This window comes from Brachypodium distachyon, chromosome 3 (assembly GCF_000005505.3).
Source record: "Brachypodium distachyon strain Bd21 chromosome 3, Brachypodium_distachyon_v3.0, whole genome shotgun sequence".
NCBI lineage: Eukaryota > Viridiplantae > Streptophyta > Magnoliopsida > Poales > Poaceae > Brachypodium > Brachypodium distachyon.
This window is the reverse complement of record NC_016133.3, coordinates 24,724,371-24,749,978: the sequence shown is the minus strand read 5'-3', so window position 1 is coordinate 24,749,978 and position 25,608 is coordinate 24,724,371. Positions and strand designations below refer to the sequence as shown.

General features: G+C 46.7%; 2 protein-coding genes across 2 annotated transcripts; both read left to right on the top strand.

The window, feature by feature from the left end:
- Positions 1–491: 491 nt before the first annotated feature.
- LOC100836475 (protein HGH1 homolog) lies at positions 492–7,742 on the top strand. Its single transcript, XM_003573837.4, has 8 exons — positions 492–650; positions 739–1,071; positions 1,692–1,770; positions 3,929–4,077; positions 4,596–4,709; positions 5,637–5,768; positions 6,216–6,329; positions 7,367–7,742. The coding sequence occupies exons 1-8, from the start codon at positions 597–599 to the stop codon at positions 7,421–7,423; spliced, it is 1,032 nt and encodes a 343-aa protein (XP_003573885.1). The 5' UTR covers positions 492–596; the 3' UTR covers positions 7,424–7,742.
- A 931-nt stretch (positions 7,743–8,673) lies between these two features.
- On the top strand, positions 8,674–10,140 carry LOC112271659. The gene is made up of 2 exons (XM_024461395.1): positions 8,674–9,501; positions 9,646–10,140. The coding sequence occupies exons 1-2, from the start codon at positions 8,674–8,676 to the stop codon at positions 10,138–10,140; spliced, it is 1,323 nt and encodes a 440-aa protein (XP_024317163.1).
- Positions 10,141–25,608: the final 15,468 nt, after the last annotated feature.

Below are 25,608 nucleotides of genomic sequence, written 5' to 3'. Positions count from 1 at the left end.
AGACCTATTGCCTGAATAGGTTCGTGGAATAGTGGGGATTAATTCTGATGTGTTAATGCGAAGAGAATGAGTGGAGACCAGGGGAATCAAAGGGAGATCAATGGCGAGCAGTGGCGTTCAAGTTTCTGTTACTGTACGTGCGCCTGAGGACGAAGACGAGCACCCAATCGGCCTGGCCGAAGCCGACTGGAACCTAATCGGCCTGGGCGACGCCGACTGGGGCCTAATCAGCTTGGGCGACGCCGACAAGGGCCGAGGCCGAGTGGGCCTAATCGGCTTGGGCCAGACCGATTAGGACGAGGGTGGCCTAGTTTTGAATTTTTCTTAAAAACACGTATTATTTTCAAAAATGAATAAATAATTCATCTTATTTTTAAAAAATTGGCCCCTCCCACCTGTGCTACTGTCAATCCCTGCTCCGCTGAAGACGTATTAACTGTAAGACGTTTTAATGTGCGATTTACCTAAAGTCTGTCATCACTTTTATCATTGCCTCGTGGTTGCGCTGAAAATTCCCCACCCAGACGAAAACCGAAAACCCCAACCAAAGGAGAAGGAACGCTAAACCTGCGCCGCCGCCCCTGCCGGCTGCCGCTATGGCCGATGAGCTCAACGAACTCATCGATTTCCTCTCTAATAGCTCCCCTCAGGTGCGGCTCCGACTTGCCCGGAACCCTAATCCTAAGCGCTGGCTCTAAGTAACCACGCCGGTGCCCTTCCTTCGTTGCTTCAATACAGGTGCGTGGCGCGGCTGCGGACATCGTGCGGGGGCTCACCGGAGACGGGGAGGGCCTGCGCTCCCTCACGGCGCGCGCGGACCGAGCTCTGCCGGCGCTGCTCCGACTGCTCGCCTCCGTAGGGGGCGGCGCGGGCGAGGCGGCGGCCGACTCGCTCGTCAACCTCAGCCAGGATGGCGCGCTCGCCGCGCGCCTCGTTGCGCTCGGCGCCGTTGCGGCCGCCATGGACGTGATGGTCAAGCGCAGCGGAGAGCAGCCTAAACTCGCTCGCAGCCTCGTCATGCTGCTCGTTAACCTCACTCAGGTCGAGTCTGGCATCGCAGCCCTCCTCCAGGTCCTCCACCCACCTCTCGTCTCTCGCTTTGTTTTGATAATTCCAAGATTCAAGTATGCATGCCAACCTGTTAAATATTGTCTTCACTCTCTGGCCTTCTGCCCTCTTCATGGCTTACAATCACCTTCTTGTTGAGCTTCAGTCTAATCCCCCATGGAAGAGTGCCTAACTCAGAGCGTGTTTCTTTATGCTTAATACAATGTGCAGAGCTCCAGCCGCCTTCTAAAATGACCTATAGTTTACTCATCTCATTGTTCCTCTTGATGAAGATTATGTCCAAATCTTTTAATTTAATGAAATAGGGACAAAGTTGTGATAATCCCTATGTTTGCCGAGTGTGGCACACCTCTATTTGATCACCAGGTGTCACTATTATCCATGCCTTAAGACTATTACTTTGGAGCTTTGTCAAATGATAATATTGTAGTTACATTGGCTTGGGTAAATCATTATCCTTTTTGCTGAGTTTAACTTTGACTGGTTTCTCATGTTGAGATGAGTAAAATCTGGCAAGAGTAACACCTTAGAAAACCATCTGGAGTGGATGTACAGCTTTCTAACTTTTTTCTCACTGTAATTGATATAGATTACTAAAAATATAGCTCTCTTCGTTTTGAAAGGTTGGTGATGAGAAGGTGCAAGGGTTATATGTTGCGAAGCTTGTGCGGTCATTCTGTAGATCATCCAGTGAGTCTGAAGGTGAGCGTGTTCTATTATCTTGTTTCTTATTTCATCATCGTGTTCATGTTGTTTTAGTTGTTAGTTCACTTGATTTATCTTATTATCGGTCATCTATCAAATTCTACGAATGTTTAATCAACAGAGTTTGGAACTTTGATGTCCTGACATTGTGTCTAGCCAGCACCACAACCTTGAAATAATGCCAGCGGCAGAATCTGCTATTCCCTCGGATCCATAAAGAGTGTCTTGGATTTAGTACAAAGTTACTCCCTCCGATCCATATTAATTGTCTCAAATTTGTCTGAATATGGATGTATCTATGCCTAAAAAACGTCTAGATACATGTAATATTTCGACAAGTAATATGGATCGGAGGGAGTAGTACAATTTTGTACCAAATCCAAGACACTTATTATGGATCGGAGGGATTATCATTTTTCATGGTAAATAATAAACAGTGCATGCTGGCACCAGTGATGGAGGCAGGAAATTTTGGTTGCTTAGATGAGCCACAGGCGGGCGGAGGACCAAAGAAAATTGAGGTGGGGCGAAATCTAAAGCTTTTAAAAAATGGTGCAAAAAAATCAGAATAGTCCATCACATTAATGTTTTGTACGATCCTAAACATAAACACTTAGTACATTCAAAAACGAAACATATTAAAATAGAAGTAGAACTGTGAAATTTATCGATAATAAAATTTTAATGCGGTTTTTTATAAGGCCTAGGAAATGACATAGCTCTACCATGTTTTTGAAAATTTTCTTTAATTTTACCAAGATCAATATTTTTTTAATATCCCTCGCTCCATGTAGCACACCATCAATTCATTAAGCCAACAATCACATCTTGTTGATGTTCATAGCTGAGAAGGCCCTTTCAACTGTTGCCGCGCTACTGGTAAAATCAATACCAGCTCAATGAGACGGTAAATTGTGACAAACATTACCCGCTTTTCAAGTTAAACCATCTATTTAGCTAGGCTTGCAATACCGAGGATGAGCAGTGGGGACGAGCCGGTGAGGTGGAAGGTCGGATCCTGGCTCCCCTGTCCTGCTGAGCAGCGCCGTCTCTCATTGTTCAGCTGCTCTGGCGGCCGGCTCCCTCTTACACTAATCCCAAGCCGTCGCCGCCGCCCGCCTGGCTCGAGTGAAAGAAAGAATCAGAGGGAGAGAGAACAAGCACGTACAAGGGTACTATCAGACGAGGTGAGACAAATCGGTACACCCAACCTCCATTCCAGTCGGCCATACCCATGAGGAAACGAAAAGGCCACACCTCCCAGGCCCAACAACACAAATCGTTAACTCCTGTCCTTTTTCCTTCCCTAATTAACTCTAACTGCCTGATTATCTCTAACGAACACTACCTATGCCTAATTTTCTGCCCCAATTCAAGGTAGGCCCGGCGCCCTACCTCGCCCTACCGGGAGCTCCTCCTGTGCACAGGCCTAACTACAATATGCGGCCTGCTGAGCCTTCAATACTTTCCGACCATCTGTATGAGACATGTGCACGTGGTGTGTAGATTGCTATATCCAAAATTAAATTTAAAAAGTTCCAGAAATATCAATTCTTCAAGTATGTGGAAATACCATGGTCCAACTTGGGCAGATGGCCAGCTGCCCAACTTGGGCCCAACTGGAGGCTAATTCGCTTTCCAGGCACACAAGAGCGCTTCTTGCCGGCAAAAATGATGCACGGGTGCATGCGGCAGCGGAGTACCTCCACAGTAGCTCGAAGTGAGCCTGGGCATTTGCCGAGGGTCACCCGACGGTGTCTCTGCTCTTTGCAGGAACGGCTTGTCTATTGGATACTAGAATAAGGAAAGATGAACCATAGGGGAGGGAGTCAGGGAGAAAATCCAGATAATGGAAAGACTCTTATAATCCTATTTGTTACCGTTTGCCTTCTGAGTTGTAGGGTTCATCTATTTAGATTAATGAGGTTAGCCCGTAATAAGAATATCTATCTAATCAAATAAGTGATCCAATCTTATCTCAACCAAATGATAGCAAGGTGAACTTTCTGCTACTATTAAGACAGTCCTACAAAGGTGCATGGGCTGCTTCATGTGCCATCTTGGTGGGACAGGCCCACATACCTACCAATTTGGTCTGATGTTTTTAGCATGTTATTGTATATCGTTAAGAAGATTTCACCTTGACTATACGCAGATGAAGACATTTTTGAACACATCGCCTCTATACTTGTCAACATCTCAAAGGTCGAAGCTGGAAGGAGAATACTGATGGAACCTAAGAGAGGTCTTCTAAAGCAGATTATACGGCAATTTGATTCAACAAACCAACTTAGAAAGAAAGGGGTATGCACAGTTTAATTTGGACCTTTATGTTGATTCTGGTGATAAAGCGACGTGATCTGTACATTACATGTTTTTTACATTGTTCTCTCAATTACTTACCACATATCATTTAATATTGTTGTAATTTAACAATGAGTTCCTACATTTTAATACTTATCGTAGACCACAATACCACATAGTGAGGTTCTGAGGTAATCTTTGTAATGCCGGTTCATTTTGTAAAATGGAATTGCGTTATTTCAGAACTCTCCATGAACTTATTTTTCACACATTTTCCATTTAATACTTATTATCCCAGTGTATGTATATGCAATGATTGTCTTGCACTTCTAATGTTTTCACGTTCTTTGCAAAATATCTAAACTTGTATTATGTTCTTAAATTATGTAAACCCTAGCCATCTAACATTATGTATTATGTCAGCTTATATGCTTGGTACTGGCTTAGTGTCAGATCTTATTGGGTCATTGTGCTTTCACCAATGTTCCTGCCTAATTTCTTTTTGTGAATATTTGCAGGTTGCTGGCACCATCCGTAACTGTTGCTTCGAAGCTGATACCCTGATACAAAATTTGCTTTCTATAGCAGAATATCTTTGGCCAGCTCTACTTTTGCCTGTAGCTGGAAAGAAGGTGCAGTTATTTTAACATGTGGAATCAACATTTTTGTGAAATTTGTTTCGAGTAAATCTCCCCCCTTTTGCCCAATTGTCATTTTTATGTGGTGGTCATTGGCTCAGGGTGACCACTTTTGTGGCCATGATTGTTGGTTCCAATAGTGTCAATATAAAATGGTATTTCTTCTCTGCTTACAGTTGCTTTGTTCTCCTCACAACAGACCATCTTGTAAAACATTTAGGCCCTGTTTGGGAGGGCTCCACATAATATTTTTCTGGCTCCAGATTTCTGCTTTGCTGGTGAATCCACTCCACCTCAGAAATCTGGAGCTGTAAGAAACTGTTTGGGTAGGAGTTTAGCTAGAGATTACCATGTTGTCGACAGTAACCGACCGAAACAAGGTATAACCTCCTTGTACCGCTAAGCCATAGATATATCTTTTCCCACCTCTGCCTTCTATTCCAGATCTCTGTCAGATCTTCCCTCCACTACCTTGCTATTAGTACGGTCTGGGCATCAGCAACAATTGTGCCCTCTGATTCACCATAGCTACAACCTTTGAGCAAGACCAGGAATAGAATAACCAACCCACAACGCATGTCCATTTGGAAACTGGTCTAACCTCGATGAACATCAACCAATAAGCACCAAAGAGAGGAACATTTCATCCATCACTTGCTTTGTCACGTCACAGGAGCTGAACGTCCAGGAAACTTACTGCTAAAGCCTCAATTACACAGTATTCTTTAACACTAACTTCTGTAGACAAGCACCCCCAGAATATCACTGCAGGACAATCGCTTGCTTATTTGATTTCTAGTACCAAGCCACTCTTGTAACAGGAGCTGGAGCACCCCTCCCAAACAGGGCCTTCTATCAGCATTGGCTGTTCATATGCTAGCCTAGTCGCACGTCTCTGGCTTATATTCCGTCATATTGCAGATCTATAGTGAAGAAGATAGATCGAAAATGCCTCTTGAGCTTGCAAATGCACTTTCTCATGAAAGAGAAGCTGTTGAGGATTCTGAAATTCGAGAACGGGCACTGGAGGCTATTTATATGATCGTGATGCAGGTAAGTGTATCATTCCAAGGTGGCTTATGTTTAATTTGCATGCTCGTTTCCAACTTATTCAAATTGCTGCACATTTAAGTCTATCAATACTTTCCCCATAAAAAGACAGACTATCAATACTAAACAAACTCCTTATTTCCGCTAACAGTACAACTTAGTTACAAGGTAGTACAATATATAGTAGTACAATCACAAAATAACATTAGCCAGCCTCCTGCCCCTAGCTTTCTTAAAGCTGCCTGTATTACACGGTGTTTATCATCTCTTGTGGAACCCAATGTACCAAAATAACGATCAGATGATCGTTACTTTGCAAAATACCGTTCACTGTGCTGTGTGGTATTCTTTTGTTTTGGAAATAGAATTCTCAGCATGAAGACCTGCATGTTTTGAAGGATACTACTTGCATGCTAACCTATTCATGTTTCTGTAATCTTCTTTTGCCAGGATGATGGACGAAGGGCCTTTTGGTCAGTCAATGGGCCGAGGATACTGCAGGTTGGTTATGAAGAAGAAGAGGACTTGAAAGTGATGGGAGCATATGAGTTGATTGGTTCTTTGGTATTACTACTGAACTTTTAGAATGTTTATATTATTTAACAAGTAATCTTACTTAATTGTACTGTGCCTAAATACTGGATGCTTGTAGAATAACATATTCCTCCTTTTCACAAAAGTTTGGTGTATTTGGTTTCACTAAGACAAAGTTTTGACCAAAAATTACTTATTAATATTTGTTTTTTAAGACATGAAATTTATATGAATAGATTCGTCTTCAAAAGTTCTTGCTGATAATTTTGATTTCCTATCATATAAATTACATATTAATAAAGTTATCATTGGTCGAAGCCTTGTCTTAACAAAACAAATAAGCCAACCTTTTGAAAAGGAGGGAGTATTTATTTACTTTTGCTCCTTCAGTCTTCCTGATTTTCAATTTCAGCATTCACTTTACTTTTTGTCGTGTCAAAGTATTAAATAAATTTGAATTTTCTTTTACCAGATTTTGTTCAAGGTGCTCATAGTCTCATACTATACTCCCTCCGTTCCACAATACAACGTGTATAGATTTTTCTCATTGTTTCACAATACACCTCATTTCTCTCTTGGTACCCGCATCCGGCCAATAACTACTCACATCCATTTATTATTAACCCAATATGAGTGGTTGGGCACTAGGAACGAGAGTTGTCTTGGTCCAAGTGCACAAATCTATATGAGGTGTATTTTGGAATAGAGGGAGTATTTAGGGCATTTTGAAATTTGTTTGCAAGCCCTTTATCTAAAAAAGTTATTTGTGGAACAGGATTCCAGGTTATACCTGGTGTAAACTAGCTATTTGGTGCAAACTTCTGTTAACTTTGATTAAACTCTGCTCAAATGTTACTTTAGCTACTTTTATTCACCGTGTTCTGCATGTGCCCATGAGATCCTATGGATTTTTTATTTTTATTTCCTCAAACATATGGATTTTTGGACTAACTGCTGTAATTTGACATGATAACTATTTGGATTAGCCCTTCTACACAAATGAACCATCGAAGGTCTAACTCTGTGAGATCTGACTTATAGTTTATTGCTTGGTTGGATGTTAACAGCTCGTTGGCAAGGGTGAGATTGAACAAGATCAAGAGCAAGGACAAGACAAGCCTTAATGGGCCCTCCAGTGTGTACAATATTGTTTTGTGTACTTGTTGTAAAATCTGGGTTTAAATCTAATGCAATTTATTTGTCTCAAAAAAAAATCTAATGCAATTTATCACTTCAAATTATCTTAGGCTTGATTTAGATATACTCTTTTAGGTGGTCTTCGCGGTTTGTTGCTCGCAGAACAGTCTACAGATCTTTTGCTTTAGAATACTTTGCAGTTAGGACTGGCATCGGTCGACTCTGGCACTGCTATGGTCAGCTGTATGAACACATGCATATCTCCTTCGCTGTTCTAAAACAAGCTGTATGCACAACACTTTTCAATTGGCACAGGATTACAAATAACATTGTTTGATTTGACATTTGGGGTTTAGTCATCAAACTGTTGGTACTGAATTATACTGCTGCACAAAAAAGGCTGGCAGTCAATATTTTCGTTAGCAAGGATCGTCAATGTTAGCCAAGACAAGATATGGTTAGCAAAAACATATACAGTACCAAAATTCCCTTTCTTAAATCACATAAACATTGCCGCCACAGTAGAACATCAGATGAGCCTTGTTCATGCATGTCTCCCTGTTCTTCATGATCTTGTCAATATTGTGGACGAACTTGAAAACCAGGAAATATAGCCTGTTGGCGCAAAATTTTCTCCAGTACCACATAACATCTTTATGGTCGGAGGCGGAGCAAATAGCCTACTCCGACTACTCCCTAAGGTCACCTCCAGCAGGGCGACGCATTGGGCCGGCGCGGTCTGTTTGCGCTAAACGGACCAAATGCGTGGACATATTTGAGCGGGCGTCCCCCTCGCCCCTGGATGGATCATTTCCGTCCCGTCGCGCCCGCCCTCGATACACACCCCTGGCCCCCCTGTCTGCGACCGAATTACATTTCATTGCCCCCTTTCTTCCCCACTGCCTCCCGCACGCTCTCCTCCATGGTGGCAAAAAATCCTGCCCTTATCGCCGGCGCCATCCACGGGCGAGCCCCCGCTGCCACATCCTCAAAGGCAGCAGCCGCCGAAGTATCCCTAGACCCAGCTGCTCCCGCCGCCCTCACTCGACCCAAGAAACCGAAGAAGGAGATGACCCCGGAGGCGAGGGCCATCGAGTCCTAGAAGAGGGGGCAACGGCGGGTGTGCAAGCTCGCAAGGGATGCGGAGCTAGCCGCCGCCAAAGAAAGGGAGCTTGAGGAGGAAAGGGAGCGGTGCCTCCAGGAAGCTTCCCTTGCCCAAGGACGGCAGGAGGAGGCGATGCGGACCATCCTCCTCTTTGGCAAGGTGGCACAGGGCGCATTGCCGCCCGACAGCTTGTCGGCGACGGCGGCAAGCAAGGAGTCTAGCGTGGTGAGCCCCCCCCCCCCCCGGCCGACTACGCCGGCCTCACGGCCATCGCCAAAATTGCCCGACACTGCAAACTGGGCGCCATCCGCAGCAACTGATGATGAGCTTGACCTCAATGCGTCCCCAGCAACAACACTAAGCCTGCCGACGAAGGTGCCCCGCCCTTTCCTTGCCTCTTCTTTTGAGAGCGGCTGTAACCTGTTCGGTGATATGCCCGAACGGGCCGTTGATCCCGCCGACCCGAATTACTTCAACGAGTCGTCCCAGTTCATAGAGGACCTCATTGGCCAAGAGGCCCCGACGTATGAGGAGGAAGTTGACGAGCAATGGGTTGATGAAACGCAAGAGGGGGTCAGCATTGACATCGAGCCGCTATACACCGACGCCGGCACCGATGCCGGCAAGGACGCGCCCCGGTGTCAAAAGAAGGGCACAAGCAAGAGGATGCAGGCGTACGCCGAGTGCGAGGACAAGCAGCTATGCGAGGCCGGGCTAGAAATGAGACAAGATCCAATTTGCGGGGCCGAGCAAAAAGGCACCGTGTATTGGAAGCGTATCTATGATTTCTTCCATGAGCATCGCCTCTTGCCCCCGTACAGCTTCATGAGCGACTGGGGAGAGGTTTCCCTTCAAAAGAGATGGGGCCTCATCCAGTCCGAATGCAACAAGTTCGCGGGTGCGCATGATCACGTGAAGGCGAGGCCGGTCAGCGGCGTCGGCGTCGGCGACGGCGACATGGTGAGTTGTGTTACCATTCTCCTCTTCTCATGTGTTTTGTTTGTCCTCAACAATGTGTCATCCTCATTGTCGGCAGGCGTATCAAGCTTGGAGTACTTCAAAGTTATGCATAAAAAACCATTTGCCTTGATCCATTGTTGGCAGATCCTCAAGGAGGCTCCGAAGTGGCAAGAGGTTTATTTGGCCACCAAGAAGAGCCCTGACGATGGGAAGAAGCGTGACTGCAGCGTCATCAACCTCGAGGCCTCCGGCCACACCGAGGCAGCAACCCGGGCCGTCCGACCTTGGGGGAGAACCAACTCCAAGTTAGATGCCAAACGTGAGGCCTCCAACCTCTCTTTCGAAGAGACGCTCAAGAAGATGTGGTCCAAGAAGGACGCCGTGAAGGAGAAGATGCTTCAACAAATGGAGGAGCAAATGAAGGAATTTCTCGACGTGCAAAAGAGGAAGCTCGCCATCAAGGAGGCCAATGCGGTGGCGACCAAAACTGCGGCTGCGGCCACTATGCTCGCTGAGGATACAAGGATCATGACGGCGGACTTGAGCCTCATGGACCCTCCCACGCAAGCTTGGTTCGAGGCCAAGAGGAAGATCATAGAAGAACGCGATGCGCCAACTGAAGGGCATTTCGATTCCTAATGAGTTTTGGTGTTAATGACAACATGACATGTGGACTAACCGTATGCTAAGTGTTTTCAGAAGTTATATAGAATCAAGCGAAGCGGTTCATTTCCCTCGAAAAGGAAAGAAGCATAGAAGGATTTACGGCTTTATATTTTATTAAGTGGTAGGAAAATCCGTACTATAAAGAGGGAGTCCATTTGGGAAGGCTTGGGTGAACTAATTTCACGTATACACAACCACCAGATTGCACCCACAAAATAGCCTACAAACCCATTGGTGAAGATTAGCTGAAACCCATTCGTGAGCCTAAAGGGTTCTGCCGGCGTTCATTCCAGGGTGGGAGTACCGGCCTCCCCAGGCCGGTAGTATCGGCGATGGTAGTACCGCCCCGGTACCGCACCAGTGCTAAGGGGTAGCAAAACGCTACTGACCTCGTACGGTACTAGCACGGTACCGGTGCAGTACTACCGATGGCGGTAGTACCGCCCTGTGCTGAAATTGCACATAACAGGCAGATTTTGGGGACTCCTATAAAAGGGGGTCTTCGTCCCCAACGGCTCCTCCCCCGACATTTCCCATTGTTCTTCACCTCCGTAAGCTTCAAATCTCGAGATCTCTGTCCCTAGTGCATCCCCCAAGCCAATACTTTGAGGAAAGGTAGAAAGAGCTCGATCTAGGGTTTCACCAAATTAAAAGTTGATTCCCCTCGTTTTCCTTGGTGGATTTTGTTACTCTTGGGATTTTGGGATCCCTAGCCGAAAGGTGTCTCTTCAGGGCCTCCAATCTTGTGAGGATGTCCTTGAGGATTCGGGGAGGAGCCTGCAATTAAGTTGTGGATTTGTGCCCTTCTCCTTATTTCTAAAGATTCGGCGTTCGCCTTCAAGGAAGCCATTAGTGGAGCTCACATCACCTTTGTGGTGTCGTGAGAGGAGAATAGAGTGAACCTTTGTGGCGCCTCTACCTTTGTGGCAGAGCACTCCTCCAAACGAAGACGTACACCTACCCCAATAGGTGGAACTCCGGGATAAATCTTCGTCTCGTGTGTGGTATCATTTTCCCCCCTTTACTTACTTTTCTTTCTTCATTGTCTATCTTTTGCGTCGGCTAGTGCTTCGGCTATTGCATTTCATACTCTAGTTGCATTCCCTTTAGAGAATCTAATAAAGCCTAGGATTAAGTGTTTGTATCTTTCAAGAAAAGAAAAAGAAAACCATAGAAACCGAGGTTATAGATGATAATGCTCCACTCACATTTAAAGCCATAAAATGCTTTTGGATAGCTTGCAAAATGTGATTCTTGATAGTGTGGACAAAAAGATTAGTGAGTGCCTACCCACCAAAGCCTCTACTTCATCTACCGATGCTTCTCAAGCCAAGTCACCAAATGAGGTGGAGTTGGCTAAGGAAGTTTCGGATGCCGAAGCTCTTAAAAAGGCTAAGGCTATTGAAGAGAGTGCAAATAATTCCCAAGGCAGGGGTGGTGATGGGTTGTATGGAGAGGTGGCTCCTCCGGCTCATTATAACCATCGCCACCATCAATTGCCCCTATGTTCAAACAAGGAGATCCCTCCATGTTAACCTCCACTAACTATGTTGATTGGTTTCGTAGAATGAGAACTCATTTCAAGAGCACATCAATGGAGTTGTGGAGAATTGTTGATGAAGGTTTCTATCTCCATGATCCAAGAAACATGACGCCAAGAGAGTATGTGGACAATCAACTCAATGAACATGCTATTGGAATAATCCAAAAGGCTCTATCTTTGGAATATAGAACCTATGTCCGTGGCATTGAGTTCGCTAGAGATGCTTGGAAACTCATTGGTGTTTGACAACAATGAGAGTGTTAGGAAGTCAAAATTTGAAGTGGTCATCAATGACCGCAAGAATTTCTTCATGAAGGATGGAGAAGCTCCGGATGAGCTATATAGAAGGGTCATCACCCTTGGAGCTAAGATGAAGGACCATGGAAGTCATGACATCAATGATGAATGGATCGAGCGTCTATTCATTGAAGCCATCTCTCGACACCGTGAGGTCTCCGCCTCGATGATTAGGCAAAGACAGGATTATTATAGCTTGACTCCAAGTCAAGTAATGGGAGAGTTTGTGGCAATGGACATCCTCAAGAAGACTTCCGAGGAGAACCTTATTCGAGCAAGGTTCCTTTCTCAAAGCTCAAGCCTTGCCTTGAAGGCCAACGGGACTCCCACTGCAACTCCAAGTGAAGCACCTCAATAAGAAGAAGTTGAGATCACGGAAGAAAATTGCAACTATGAGTTTAGTGATCATATGGCTCTTGCGGCTCAAGCCTTTTGGAAGAACAAGAAGTTTGTGAAGATCAACAACACCTTCAACCCCAACAACTACAACGCCAACACCTACAACAACAACAAGGGAGTTTCAAGCTCCAAGCCCAAAGGTCAAAGATCTCGTAAATGTTATAATTGTGGCAACAATGACCATTTCGTTGCAGATTGTGTCTATGAGAAGAGGAAAGATAATGGTGGTCATCTCATCCTTCAACGGAAGACCAAGTCCTCCTTCAACAAGAAGCCAACGAAGAAGAAGCACCCTAGAGTGCTTGTTTGTCATGAGGAATATACCTCGGGCAAAAAACGTGATGATGAGTAAGAGTCAACAGAGGGGGCAAACATTGCCATTGCTCCTTCAATACCATCTCTCTTCGACTCCCCCAATGAGAACAAGAGCCACTCTCCCAAGTGCCTTATGGCCAAGACCTCTTCGGTAATCCCTCCTCCCACCAAGCATGTTATTCCTAAGAGTTAACCTCTATTTGATTGTGTCGAGGAGAGTAGTAGTGTCAAGCAAAACATGAATGAGTTCGAGATATTCATGACTAGCTTAGAAGGTGAGACCAAGAGAAGGTTTGAGGACCTCTTGGAAAGATTAGGTGAAGCTCAAGCTATCATTGCCGAACATGATGAGCTCATGGATGAGAAGGTGAGACTTGAGTGCATTGCCACTCATGAGATTGCGGAGCTTAATGAAGCTCTTGAAGAATAACAAGCCAATAGATAAGCTATTGAGTAATCTCTTACCAAGAGCTTTCTAAAATTAAAGATTCCTATGATAATGCTATTTCTCTTGCTAATGAATATTGTGCTAAAATTAGCAATGTAGAGGATGGCCATTCTAGCCTTATTGAGGACTTTGACAAACTTGAAAAGAATCACAAGTCCTTGACAAGTGAGTACAAGTCTCTCAAAGAGTCTTGTGATCATCTTTTATATTCTCTTGTCAAGGAGTTAATTTCTAATGATAAAGATGCTTCAACTAACCCTTGTTGTAAGCATACATCCATGATTAAGGAGAATGCTAGGTTGAAGGCCCAACTTGAGAAGGGCCTAGCCACTTGTATCCAAGGGGAGAAGAACCTCCATGATCTTTTAAATGATCATAGAAAGGCTTTTAGATTGGAGGGAATTGGGTATAACCCCAATGAGAAGAGCAACAACAAGAAGAAGGCCAAGGCTCCTCCCTGCACTAATATTTCTTTTCTGAAGGAAGGAGAGGCGGCCAAGGAGAAGCCAAAGAACAAGAAGGGTGGCAAGGCCACTTATGATAATAGTGCCGGGGATTTCAGTCCCTCATATGTTCTTTGTTGTACTAATGATGGGCATGTTTATGCCAAATTTGTTGGTTCTCCTTATGAATATGTTCATTGGTCTATTTGGATTCCTAAGACCCTTATTGCTAACGCTAAAGGACCCATTCAAAGATGGGTACCTAAAACCAAATCTTAAATTTGTAGGTGGTTGCTTCCAATGGATCTTCATGGATAGTGGATAGTGGATGCACTAATCATATGACCGAGAGCAAGTAGTTGCTTGTGGACACCAAAATGAGTACATAAAGGTCCAAGTAAGTTACATTTGGAGATTCTTCACAATAAACGGTATTGGGACTAGGCCAGGTTGTCATTTCTCCGGCTAGGTCCATCGAGAATGTAATGCTTGTTGAGTCCCTTTCATACAATTTACTTTCGGTACTTCAACTTGCATATATGGGTTTTACTCTTTCTTTGGCACAACAAGTGTGACCCTTTTGTGGAGCAAGACTCTTAAAGTAGCATTTGTTAGATATGTGGAAAGTGGTCTGTATGTGGTAGATTTCGGTAAGAAACTCAATAGAGAAGAAACATGTCGAATGGCTAAAGTTGATGTGGGTTGGCTTTGGCATCGCCACCTAGCCCATATCAATATGAGATATTTGCAAAGTCTCCTCAAAGGTGATCATGCGCTAAGACTAACCAATGTTTCATTAAATAAACACCGTGTGTGTAGTGATTGTATTGAAGGGATATTACATGAGAAGGCACATCACCAGAAGACAATTATCAGTTCAACGAGGCCCTTGGAGCTTCTTCATTTGGATCTCTTCGGTCTTCCTACATATGATAGTCTTGGTGGTAAGAAATATTGTTTGGTTATTGTTGACGACTATTCTAGGTATACATGGGTATATTTCTTCAAGCACAAGAGTGAGACCCAACAAACCGTCATCAACTTTGCCGATGAAGCCCAACACCAATACAATGCAAAGATTATGGCTATAAGGAGTGATAATGGCTGCGAGTTCAAGAATTACCCCTTGATTGAGTTTTTGAGTGATGAGGGTATCAAAAGACAATATTCCGCTGCGTATATACCTCAACAAAACAAAATGGTGTAGCAGAGAGGAAGAATAGAACTCTCACTGACGCAGCAAGGACAATGTTGGCGAAGTTTAAGTCTCCATACAACTTTTGGGCCGAAGCAATAAACACCGCATGCCATACTACTAATCGCCTCTATCTCTGCAAGATTTTGAACACGACACCTTATGAAATTCTCACGGGACGCAAGCCCAACCTCAAGTACTTCCGGGTATTTGGTTGTAAGTGTTCCGTGCTTAAGAATGGTGTTCGTTTGTCTAAATTTGAACCTAAGACTTATGAGGGCATATTTATTGGCTATGCATCTAACTTCCATGTTTATAAAGTCTAACAAATCCACCGGATGTCTTGAAGAATCTTGGAATGTGGAGTTTGATGAGAATAATGGCTCCCATGTGGGGCAAGTTGATGTTGTGAATGCAGATGATGAAATTCCACCCCAAGCCATACGAAGAATGGGCATAGGTCAAATTATTCCCATTGAGGAACCCCGTATGGAAGAAGGAGAAGGACAACGCTCTACTCAAGTGGAGCCCTCATCTTCATAAGATTCACAAGCTAGCCAAGAACAAGAACAAGTCCCTCATATGGATGAACATGTTGATCAAGGGGAAGATCAAGCAATTGTTGAAGTTGGTGATCCGTCACCAAATGATGCCCAAGATCAAGATCTTCAAGATGTTCAAGTCCATTGAGCCCCAAGATTCATCTCAAGAAGCTACGGAACGTCGTGCCACGAAGATCGCTTCACGACTTCAACGTCAAGATCATACCTTGGACAATGTCCTAGGAAGTGTGAGGAAAGGGGTAACGACTCGTAAACAATTAGCTAAATTTTGTGAACATCATGATTTTGTTTCTTGTCTTGAGCCCCAGTACTACGGGGTGGCAAAACGCTACGGACCTAGTACGGTACTAGCATGGTACCAGTGCAGTACTACCGCCGGCGGTAGTACCGCCTGCACTGGCGGTATGTCGGAGCCGAAACTCCGGCACCGGGGATGCTAGACACCCCGTTTTTGGTTCGGTGGAGTTTGAAGGGGATCGCTCCGGTGATCGCCGGCGTGACTACAGACACGAAGTGTCGGCAAGACGTTTTACCCAGGTTCAGGCCACCCGGAGGTGTAATACCCTACGTCCTTCTTGGAGTTGTATTCACTAGTTTGAGTGTTTACAGGTTCCCGGGGGGGTTCCTGGGCTTTGCTACTTGTCCCTGTATGGGCTTGTCTACTTGGAAGAATGCTGAACCCTTTGACCGGTGGCATTGGTCCTCCTTTTATAGACAAGGGGATACCACAGGTGCCAATGCATGCAACGCGACACATTAACTAAACGTGCGTCAATGCCACTAGTCCTATTCTACTGTTGATCCTCGCTAGGCTTCATGCAACGCGCAGGCCACTATTCGTGGTAAATAAAACGAGTTATAGGGTAGCCGTTGTAGCTTTGCTGAGCAAGACTAGACCTGCCAATGTGACTCCTTACGGTGCATTTAATGCACTGTCTCTGCTGTCTTCACTATTCCGCTGACCCCACTTGTAGGCCCGAGCAAGGGTAGCCGGGAAGCACCCTCGTACTGGTGCCTGGGACGTTGTAGGAGCAGCATGTTGGTACCTCGCCGGGACCAAGCTTCCCGGGTAGCCGCTGTGGTGGATATCTTTCCTATTCTGGATCTTGGCCTTGACGTTGTCAATGGTGTCAGAGCTCTCAATCTCTAATGTGATGGTCATGCCAGTGAGCGTCTTCTCGTAACCCCGTTAACTGCTGTATCGGGGGTGGGCTTCCCGGGTTCGCCCTTCTCGGGAAGTCCTCCTTACGGGACCTCTGCCGTTGCGACCCACGCGTCTAGCATCAGTGGGACCCCATGGGCCACTAGTGCGACAATAGCCCCCGGGCGTGGATTGGCAACCTTGAGTTCCCGGGTTGTGTTGTCCTCGGTCGGTTGCCAGGCTACGCTAGAACCGATGTGTGGGTCCCAAGAGTAAACTAGGAACCCGGCCACGTAGGCCACTGCCTCGATTCCATCCGCAGGAGAGGAAGGGTCGGGCGCATGATCTCTGGCCTCACTCCCCACGAATAACAGAGAGTTATGTCCACATCGCGCATATCGTCTTGATTCCTCCGAAACTTTACAGCACTTGATTGTCGATCGTGCGAGGGGGGGGGGAGTGTCCGTTGCAACTCGTCTGTCTCGTATAAATACCAAGGACCGACGGCGCAAGGGCCCCCCACTGCCACTGTCCTCGCCATTGCCCCCCAAGCCCCCTGCGCTCCAACCCCTGGCGCAGCTCCACCCCACATCCTTCTTCAAGCTGGTGGTCTTCCAATACCTCTTCGAGGCATTCATGGGGGTGATGCTGTCCGTGGCGCTGTTCCGCCACTACTACTACCCTTGCGTTGAGAAGGGCGCAGCGATGTCTTCGGGGGTCTCATTCCGGTTCCAGGACGGGCTCAAATCGGAGTTCGTCGTCACGGGGGACCGGAAGATCGAGACGGAATGGTGCGCGGACTGGTGCTGGGTCTTCATCGGGCATCACGACGAGATGTACAACAAGCCCACCGCGCTGCCGAAGAAGTCCCGCGACTGGCGGGACCAGGATGCCAGGGGCGCCGAGCTCGCACCGAGCTACAACAAGATCGTGGCGTTGCGACGTGCGAGGCTCTCGGACCTGGACATGGCCTGGAACTACATCGGCAGGCGCATTGCCCCGCTGCAGTGACGGACGCATCCGGTCTGGACGTACACGGGGGAGAACAACCAGATGAGGCTGCAGCGGGGAGGCCTGACGAAGGACGACATCCGGATGTGGTTGAAGGGGATAATGGGTGACTACTCCCCCTTCGCACCACTTTCGCGGGGTGTGACGGCTCTCCATGCGGGAGGAGCGAACCCGGGCGCTAACAACTAACCACCCCCACCCTGCAATGAGTGGGGAATCATGGCGGGCACACCATTGAGCAGCCCTCCCCCCAAACAAGAACTCGGGCTGGGAAGCAGCCGGTGGCCGAGAGCGAGGGGGTGGACGACTCGGACGGGGATTCCGAGGAGCCGGCGGACGACAACATCGCCCACGAGGCTCGAGACACATCCGAGGATGAGGCGTCCCTGGGTGTCGATAGCCGCGAGGAAGGGCACAGCGACGACGATGACGTCGTGCCGCTCTCCCGACAGCCCGCCGCACAATGGACAAGCAGCGCGGAGGCAGCCCACCAGCGCGGGGTTCCGCTCCCAGCGCGTTGGCGTTCTCCGGCAGTAGCAGGGGCGGCCGGGCGACCATCCCGGCGGCCCCAATTGCCCCGAGCGCTCCGCCGGCGCAGAAGGGACCTCGTGCGTGACCGAATGCAGACTCCTGCTCAACCCAGCAAGGTACTAAATTTCCCAATCATGGTCATTTGTTTTAGCTTAACCCGTTGTTCTTATCCGGCAACGCTTCAAGGACTCATCTCTCTCTTTGCAGGTCGGCGGGGAAGAGGGGACTGGTAAGCACTCCACCAGCAACCTCGACTAAGAAGCCGCGCACTAGAGGCTCAGGCGGGGGAAGCCTCCAGGTTGGGATGGGGGCCGCAGTAACGCAGCGACCGTGGACGTGGACAGCACCGCTCACGCCGCGGACGAAGCGATAGCCCCGGGAGTGGGTACGCCTTGCAACCACGCGGAGTAACACCTCGTTTTGTTTTCTTCTTGCCAATGCTCTAAGGCTTTCTTCGTGGTCTCCGCGCAGGGGCAGGAGATGTTGTGAAAGGGAAACCTTGCCCCTGTATGGGTTTTGATGAGTGATGACAACATGGTTGAGGAACTAATGAGTTACACGAAGTGTTTTAGGTTTTAGTTCCTCAGAAGAATTGGCTTTTCTAGCATCGACGACCCCTAAAAATTGAAGTACAGGTACTGGCTTGAAGTATGAAGAACTCAGTGAAGAACGGAGAAGAATGTGAAGCATAGTTTTCTTCATAGGTCTTTCCGTAGCTTTTTCTTCACTTGAGTATAGGAACGCCGTACTATTAATGTAACATCCCAAATTTTCAAACCCTTTCATATGCACTGCATTCATGAGCATCATGCCACAATTGAATATTTGAATCAAATTTGAATTCCAAAAGGCTTTAAAAAGGTTTTATTTCATTTTAAACCCTAGGGTTTCATCCATTTGAGCTTTGGATCTTTAAACCAATAGGGTTGACTATAAAAGGGTTTTATTGCATAAATAAGCTATCTCATTATTTTGGATATTTATTGGAGTTGAAAAACTATTTTATTTAAATAGTTATATAGCCCTAAAAGCATTTATAGGGCAAATGTATTTTTTATATATTTTATTTGGAAGGGAAAATAGTCCCAAAAGTTGAATCATATTATAATATGATTTTACAAAAATTTTGGAATTTATTTGGGTCAATTTGGAGTTCAAAATCAAAAGTTACAAAGGCAAAAAAAGAAAAAAAAGAAAAAGGAAAAGAAAAAAAAAGGAAACGCATTGACCCAACTAGGCCGGCCCGCTTAGCCGCCTGACCGAGCCGCCCGACCGAACCGGCCCAGCGCGTGCGCGCCCGCGGCGACCGCTGACAGGTGGGACCCACATCTCCTCGAAGGAAACCCCCGCGCGTCACACCGCCATCCCCGGCTGAATCACGCCGCGTCGTCACCTCCGTGCATCCCGCGCCCTGCCGCCCGCGTCCCTATAAAGCCCAAAGCCTGCGTGTCCTTTTCTCCCTCCCCTTTTCGCCGATTACGCACTCACGCTGCCCTAATTGCTCGCCGACGTTCGCCACTGCCGCCGCTGTTCCGAGCTCGCCGCCGACGCACCAGTGAGTTTTTCTCGTCGCCGCTTGCCCCTCAGTCTTCCCCTCTCTCATGCGCACCTTGTGATGCGCTCCGTTTGGTCCATGGTGCACCGCAGCTCGCCATCGTCGTCAACCCGAAGCTCCGCCGACGCCGCCGCGCCTCCGTCGTCCTAGGCGTCGTCTCCACCCACCCCGAGCCTTACCGACGCCACCAACCTCCCCGTCTCGACGAGCCACTCCTTCTCTGCCCTTCCCCGAGCCGAAACGTCGCCAGAAAAGCCCACCGCTGCGTCCCCGCGTCGCCAGAGCATCGCCGGAACCCTCGCGCCGCCGGTAAGCCCCCACGCTCGATCACAGCCGTCCGATATTCATCAACGGTCGAGATTAGATGGCACCGGCCAATCACGACATGACACATGGCACTGTATTATAAAAACGAAAACGTAATTGTTATTCCCGGATTAAATTAAGTGGCCAAATTTAAATTTGAATAACTTAACCACAGTCAAATTACAGAAAGGCTTTTAATGCCATTTAAGTCATAGCTTTTTGTTTAGAAATCCTTTTTAATTGAAACCAGTGCCCAAAAATTTGTTTTAATGTCCTCGGTCCATTGGGACAGAGAAATAAATTTTTTGAATTAAATTAATTTGTTGATGCCAATAAAACCTTAATTAGGGGGTAAATCCCTTGATTTTGTATCTTGATTTTTAACCTAGCATAATTATTTGCTAATGCTTTGGACCAAAAATATAATCTGGTTTTATTTCAAAATAAAATCAACCCAATCATGTCACATGATATGCATTGCATCATGGCATATATTTCTGTTTGCTTGCATTGTATGTTTATGTATGTATGCATTGTTTGTTTCGTTTAGTTTTTTCGGAGAGCGAACTGTGTGATTGCAAAGAGTGCTTGAACTCCAACTGCTATCCAAACAATGATAGGATGAAACAATGATGCTTTTATGCAAATAGCCAAACCCCACCTAGCCAAATTATGCATGTACATTGTTAGATCTGTTATAACTTCCAGGTGAACTTGCTAATACATTCAATGTATTGACCACGTAGTGGCTGCAATTAATAATGCAGGTGAATCTGACGAAGAGTGAGGTTCGTCGATGTTCTTTGGGTCATGTGCTTACATTCCAACATGCTCTCTAATTTGGGAGTAGTTGTGGCCCATTTGCTCCACCTTTTTCCGCTGCCGTTTGTGAAACAATATTTTGTTATCCTGAAACTCTATTTGTTATGCTGACCCAAGGGGTTATGCAAGTTTGTAAGTACAATTAAGTTCTGTATGATGGGATGTAATAAAGTACTTTGACCTTTGTATCTTGGTATTACATCTTGAAACTGTGTGTGCTGGTGAGTCGATCTAGGAACTAGCACATTAAGCACAGAGATCGAACCCTGTACGAGGGCGGTCGCTTCAGATTGTATCAGAGCAATGTGTTGCCTGTAGGGACGTGACGCTAGTTGGGATTAGGATAAGACCAAACCATAAGACCAAACCTTAGGATTATTTCTTGTCCCTATCTGATCTTTATATATATTTTATTCCTTATCCCTATTCATCTAAATGATTGCATTTACATCTTACATATGCATGACATGTTTTTTTGATTTATTTCTACATATACACTAAATACTATGCCATTGCACCACATATGCGTATTTTCTTTTTGTTTATTATACCATCCACCACTATAATCATGTTGCCATGTTATACACAAATCATTATGCACCCAAATTATTTTCACCTTTAATATTAATTTTTATCACTTTATCCACTCTACTATCTTTTCTTTTAGTTTACATATATCCGACCTTTTGATCATGTCACCGGTACTCCTTTACCTTTTCCTTCTTGTTTTCTATAGATGGGAAGCCCAACCCCTTTTGACAACGTGCCGCAATTTACCCGAGTCTACTACCCCTCCACGGACGACGAGCAGTTGTTCAGTGCCCCTTTGGCGGCACTGTGTGCGTTCCTCGACCTGCCACCTCCCAGGTTCAGAGGCCGAGTCGAGCCCGCCGTGACAGAAGGATGGCAGCCACGATGGGAGATTGAGGCGAAGATCCGTGGGCCTGAGATCGCGCCAGCAACGCCGGATATCACCTTTATCAGCCGCTACCCCACCTTCGAGCAAGGCCTTCAGTTCGCCATGCAGTGCGCCTTCGCGCAGGTGTGCCGGGACTATCGGCACGAGTTTCCCAAGGACTCCCCCTTCCTCCTCTTTGGAAGGCGGAACCATGCATGCTCGGCCGTGGCAACAACCAATGACGAGGATGCAACCCCGGCGACGACCCACTTCGAGAACATGGAGGCAAACACAGTGGACTTGGAGTCTTGCCTCGAGCACGAGCTGACCAAGGCTGACCTACCCGAAGAGCAGGCCGGTAAACTACTGGGGGAGAATGCCTAGCTGCAGGAGGACAAGACTGTGTTGGAGAACACTGTCCTCAACATGGGAGGCGTCATAGAGCAGCTATAGTATGAGAGGGACCAGGCCCGCTACTACTGTGAGCAGTTCCACACCCGCACCCACGCCAGCTACTACACCGGCGCCTGTTCAGACCCCACCTTCGCCACAGAATCAGGAGATGGAGCCTCAGGAGGGAGTGCCGACTAAGGAGGAGGGCCCCAGGAGGTTCACGAGATGGACACCCCTGCCTCCAACACCTGCTCCAAGAAGAGGGCGAATGGGGCCGCGACATCAGCCACACTTCCTTAGTCTAGTTGGTGCCTGCCAGACTTTATCATTTCCTTTCGTTATCAGTAATGCGAGTTAGTCATTGACCATGCAAGCTATGTGTATGGCAATGTAGATCGATTGCTTTTTTTCGTACTTTTTTATTATGGGCACTGTCCCATCGTGAACAAGTGTGATTTGCTATATTTTCCAAAACCTTTTTATGAATGATTGAGTGTATGATTGAAATAATCTTGAGTTAATATCTTGTTGTGGGGGGGCTTAGTTATCCTTAGCTATATTCTGTCTATTATTCCTCATCTATGCTACCCTAAACAGATGCCTCCAAGACGTCAGAACCCCACCAACAACGCTGAGGCTAACAACGCTGAAGCAGAAGGGAACGTTGCAACCATGCAGCAACTGTTGGCTGCCCAGACCCAATTCTTTCAGTTGATTACTCAGCAATTGGCCAACAACAACAACGCCAACCACATTAGCAGAACCCCAACAACAATCAGCAACACCACCCTCCACAAGTGGATATGCTGACCAGGTTTCTGCGATTGCGCCCACCCACCTTCTCCAGCTCACCCGAGCCAATAGTAGCGGACGACTGGCTCTGCTCTATTAACAAGAACTTGGTGACAATCAACTGCACCGAAGAAGAGAAGGTGAGATTCGCAACTCCTCTGCTAGAGGGACCAGCTGCGTCATGGTGGGAGAATTACCAGATTACCACCCCCATTAAGCATGTCACCTGGGATATGTTCCAAGAAGCTTTCCGCACCACCCATATCTCAGCGGGGGTGCTTAATTTGAAGAAGAAAGAGTTTCTGCGGCTCAGACAAGGATGCCGCACTGTGGTCGAGTTCATCGACCAATTCAACAGTCTCGCTCGCTATGTGCCGGACGAGGTGAACACTGACGCCAAGCACCGAGAGAGATTCTTGGATGCGCTGAACGATGAACTCTCTGTTCAGTTGGCTGTTGCATACACCCCCACCTACCAATCGCTAATCGACAAGGCGATTGTGCTGGAGAACAAGCTCCACCAGATGGAGAGCCGCAAGAGGAGACTCCACCAGGGAGGCTCTCACGCAGGGCCACATCAGAAGCCGCGCACCTCCCAAGACGGCAGTGGCAGTTCGTCTGTGCACAGGGCCGGGGACCACAATGACAAGCGCATCGGAGGGTATGGCCACCAGAATCGCCATGTTGGGAACAGCAGTAGCAGCAAGCACCCGCACCAGCACCAGCGCCCGAGGAACCACAACGGGAATGGTAACCACAATGGAGGTGGGAACCAGAATGGAAATGGAAAGGGCCACACCAACGGCAATGGCGCCGGACAGAACCGCAACCCTGGCAGGGACATGAGCCAAGTGGAGTGCTTCAAGTGCCACAAGATGGGGCACTACTCCAACGATTGCCCGGAGAGATTTGGAGGGAATGTGGTTAAACCAAACCCATTCCAGAAGGGCAACGTGAACCACATCGACATGGAAGAGATCACCGAGGAGCAAGGTATAGTTATTGGTACCTTTAGCATTGATTCTTTTAAAGCTTTAGTACTGTTTGATACTGGTGCATCTCATTATTCGTCTCAAGAGGATTTGTGCATCAAAATGGATTACCTGTTAGCACACTAGCAAACCCCATGAAAGTAAATTCACCAGGGGAAGAACTGATAGCCACCTATGACAGCCGCGGGCTAAGCTTGGAAATAGGGAAACACACCTTCCCCACGGACCTAATAATAATAGGGTCCAAGGGTTTGGATGTCATTTTAGGAATGGATTGGCTGGCCAAGTATGAGGGTCTCATAGATTGTGTCAGAACAACCATCACCCTCACCACCCCAGAGAATAGGAGAATCCGTTTCAAATCTGCTTTTGAACTTAAGAGACCTAAGGTCAATTCTCTTAAGGGGGTTAGCCTGGACGAGGTTCCAATAGTGAATGAGTATCCGGATGTCTTCCCGGAAGAGTTGCCAGGTATGCCACCAGACCGTGATGTAGAGTTTCTCATCGAATTGATGCCTGGAAGTGGACCCATAGCCAAGAGACCTTATAAGATGGCTGTGGATGAATTGAAGGAATTGAAGAAGCAGTTGGCTGAGCAGTTAGTGAAAGGTTTCTGATATGGACATGCTAACCATGGATACGACCATTAGAACCCTAATTATTGGTGTCTCTAATAATTATAATCAGGTGAATTCAATCACAAAATGTTTTCAATATGTTATTTGCAAAGAGGCGGAGCTACTATCTTGTGTAATCTTATTATGTAGGCATCTTATTGAACTTTACAAGTCCAAAGTGAAGATGAAGTGTTATAGCCTGAAAAGGGAGATTCAAAGTGAAGCCTATCAAGTCTACTTTCCAACAAATCAAACGGCACATGATTCGGAGCTTGCTAGAGAAAGATATCACGAATTAAAGTTGAATCCGATTCGGGTCCGAGCTGTCAGGAGACCCGAATTTGTTTTAATCACCCAGGCCGCATCCGGAGTCCAAATCAAGCAAACAAGTACTTGCTGGAAAGGTAATTACAAGACCTTTCCAACGGATCTGGCCCCATCAAGAGATTCGACTCGTGCTGACCGTGGCGGACAAAACAAGCTGACGGATCTGTTTTTCTGTTTCCTAAAGAGTTGTAGTTTGTTAGGAAAGTTAGAGATAGAGTTGGATTTCGGACTCCTTATTCAAGGTGGACGAAAATATCTCTCCCTCCTCCTTTATATACCCCATGAGCCCCCCTAAGGAGCCTTGGGTTTTGTTTAGTTAAAAGTTAGCCATCGCTATTACTTCGTGTAATCGCGTGTGTCGGTTAGACCACCTGTTTTACCGCTTTCAGAACCCCAACTTATCGTCTCGTTGAGACATTGGTTTGATATAGTATATTCGCAATTTTAGATTGCATCCGCTATTTATCTTGTTCTTGCTTGTTCTTCGATTGCTTGCAGGAACAAAGACCTTCGTGGTCAGGTTGATCGTGCCCCCGCGGGATCAATAACCTTCTGGAGTTGGTGTATCGATCGCTAAGGCGCTGCCTCCTAGGTTGTAGTCAGATCGTCAACGTCACCTCCTACCAAATCGATAATTAGGTATCTCATCGAAAGATCGGGACACCCTCGAGGCTATCAGTTTCATTCGCCCCAGTTCATCACCATGGGGAGCACCTGTCCTGTTTGTGGAGAAGAAGGACAAAAGCCAACAGATGTGTATCGATTATCGGTCACTAAATGAGGTGACGATAAAGAATAAATACCCCTTACCTATCATCAACGATCTTTTCGACCAGTTGGAAGGAGCTTGTGT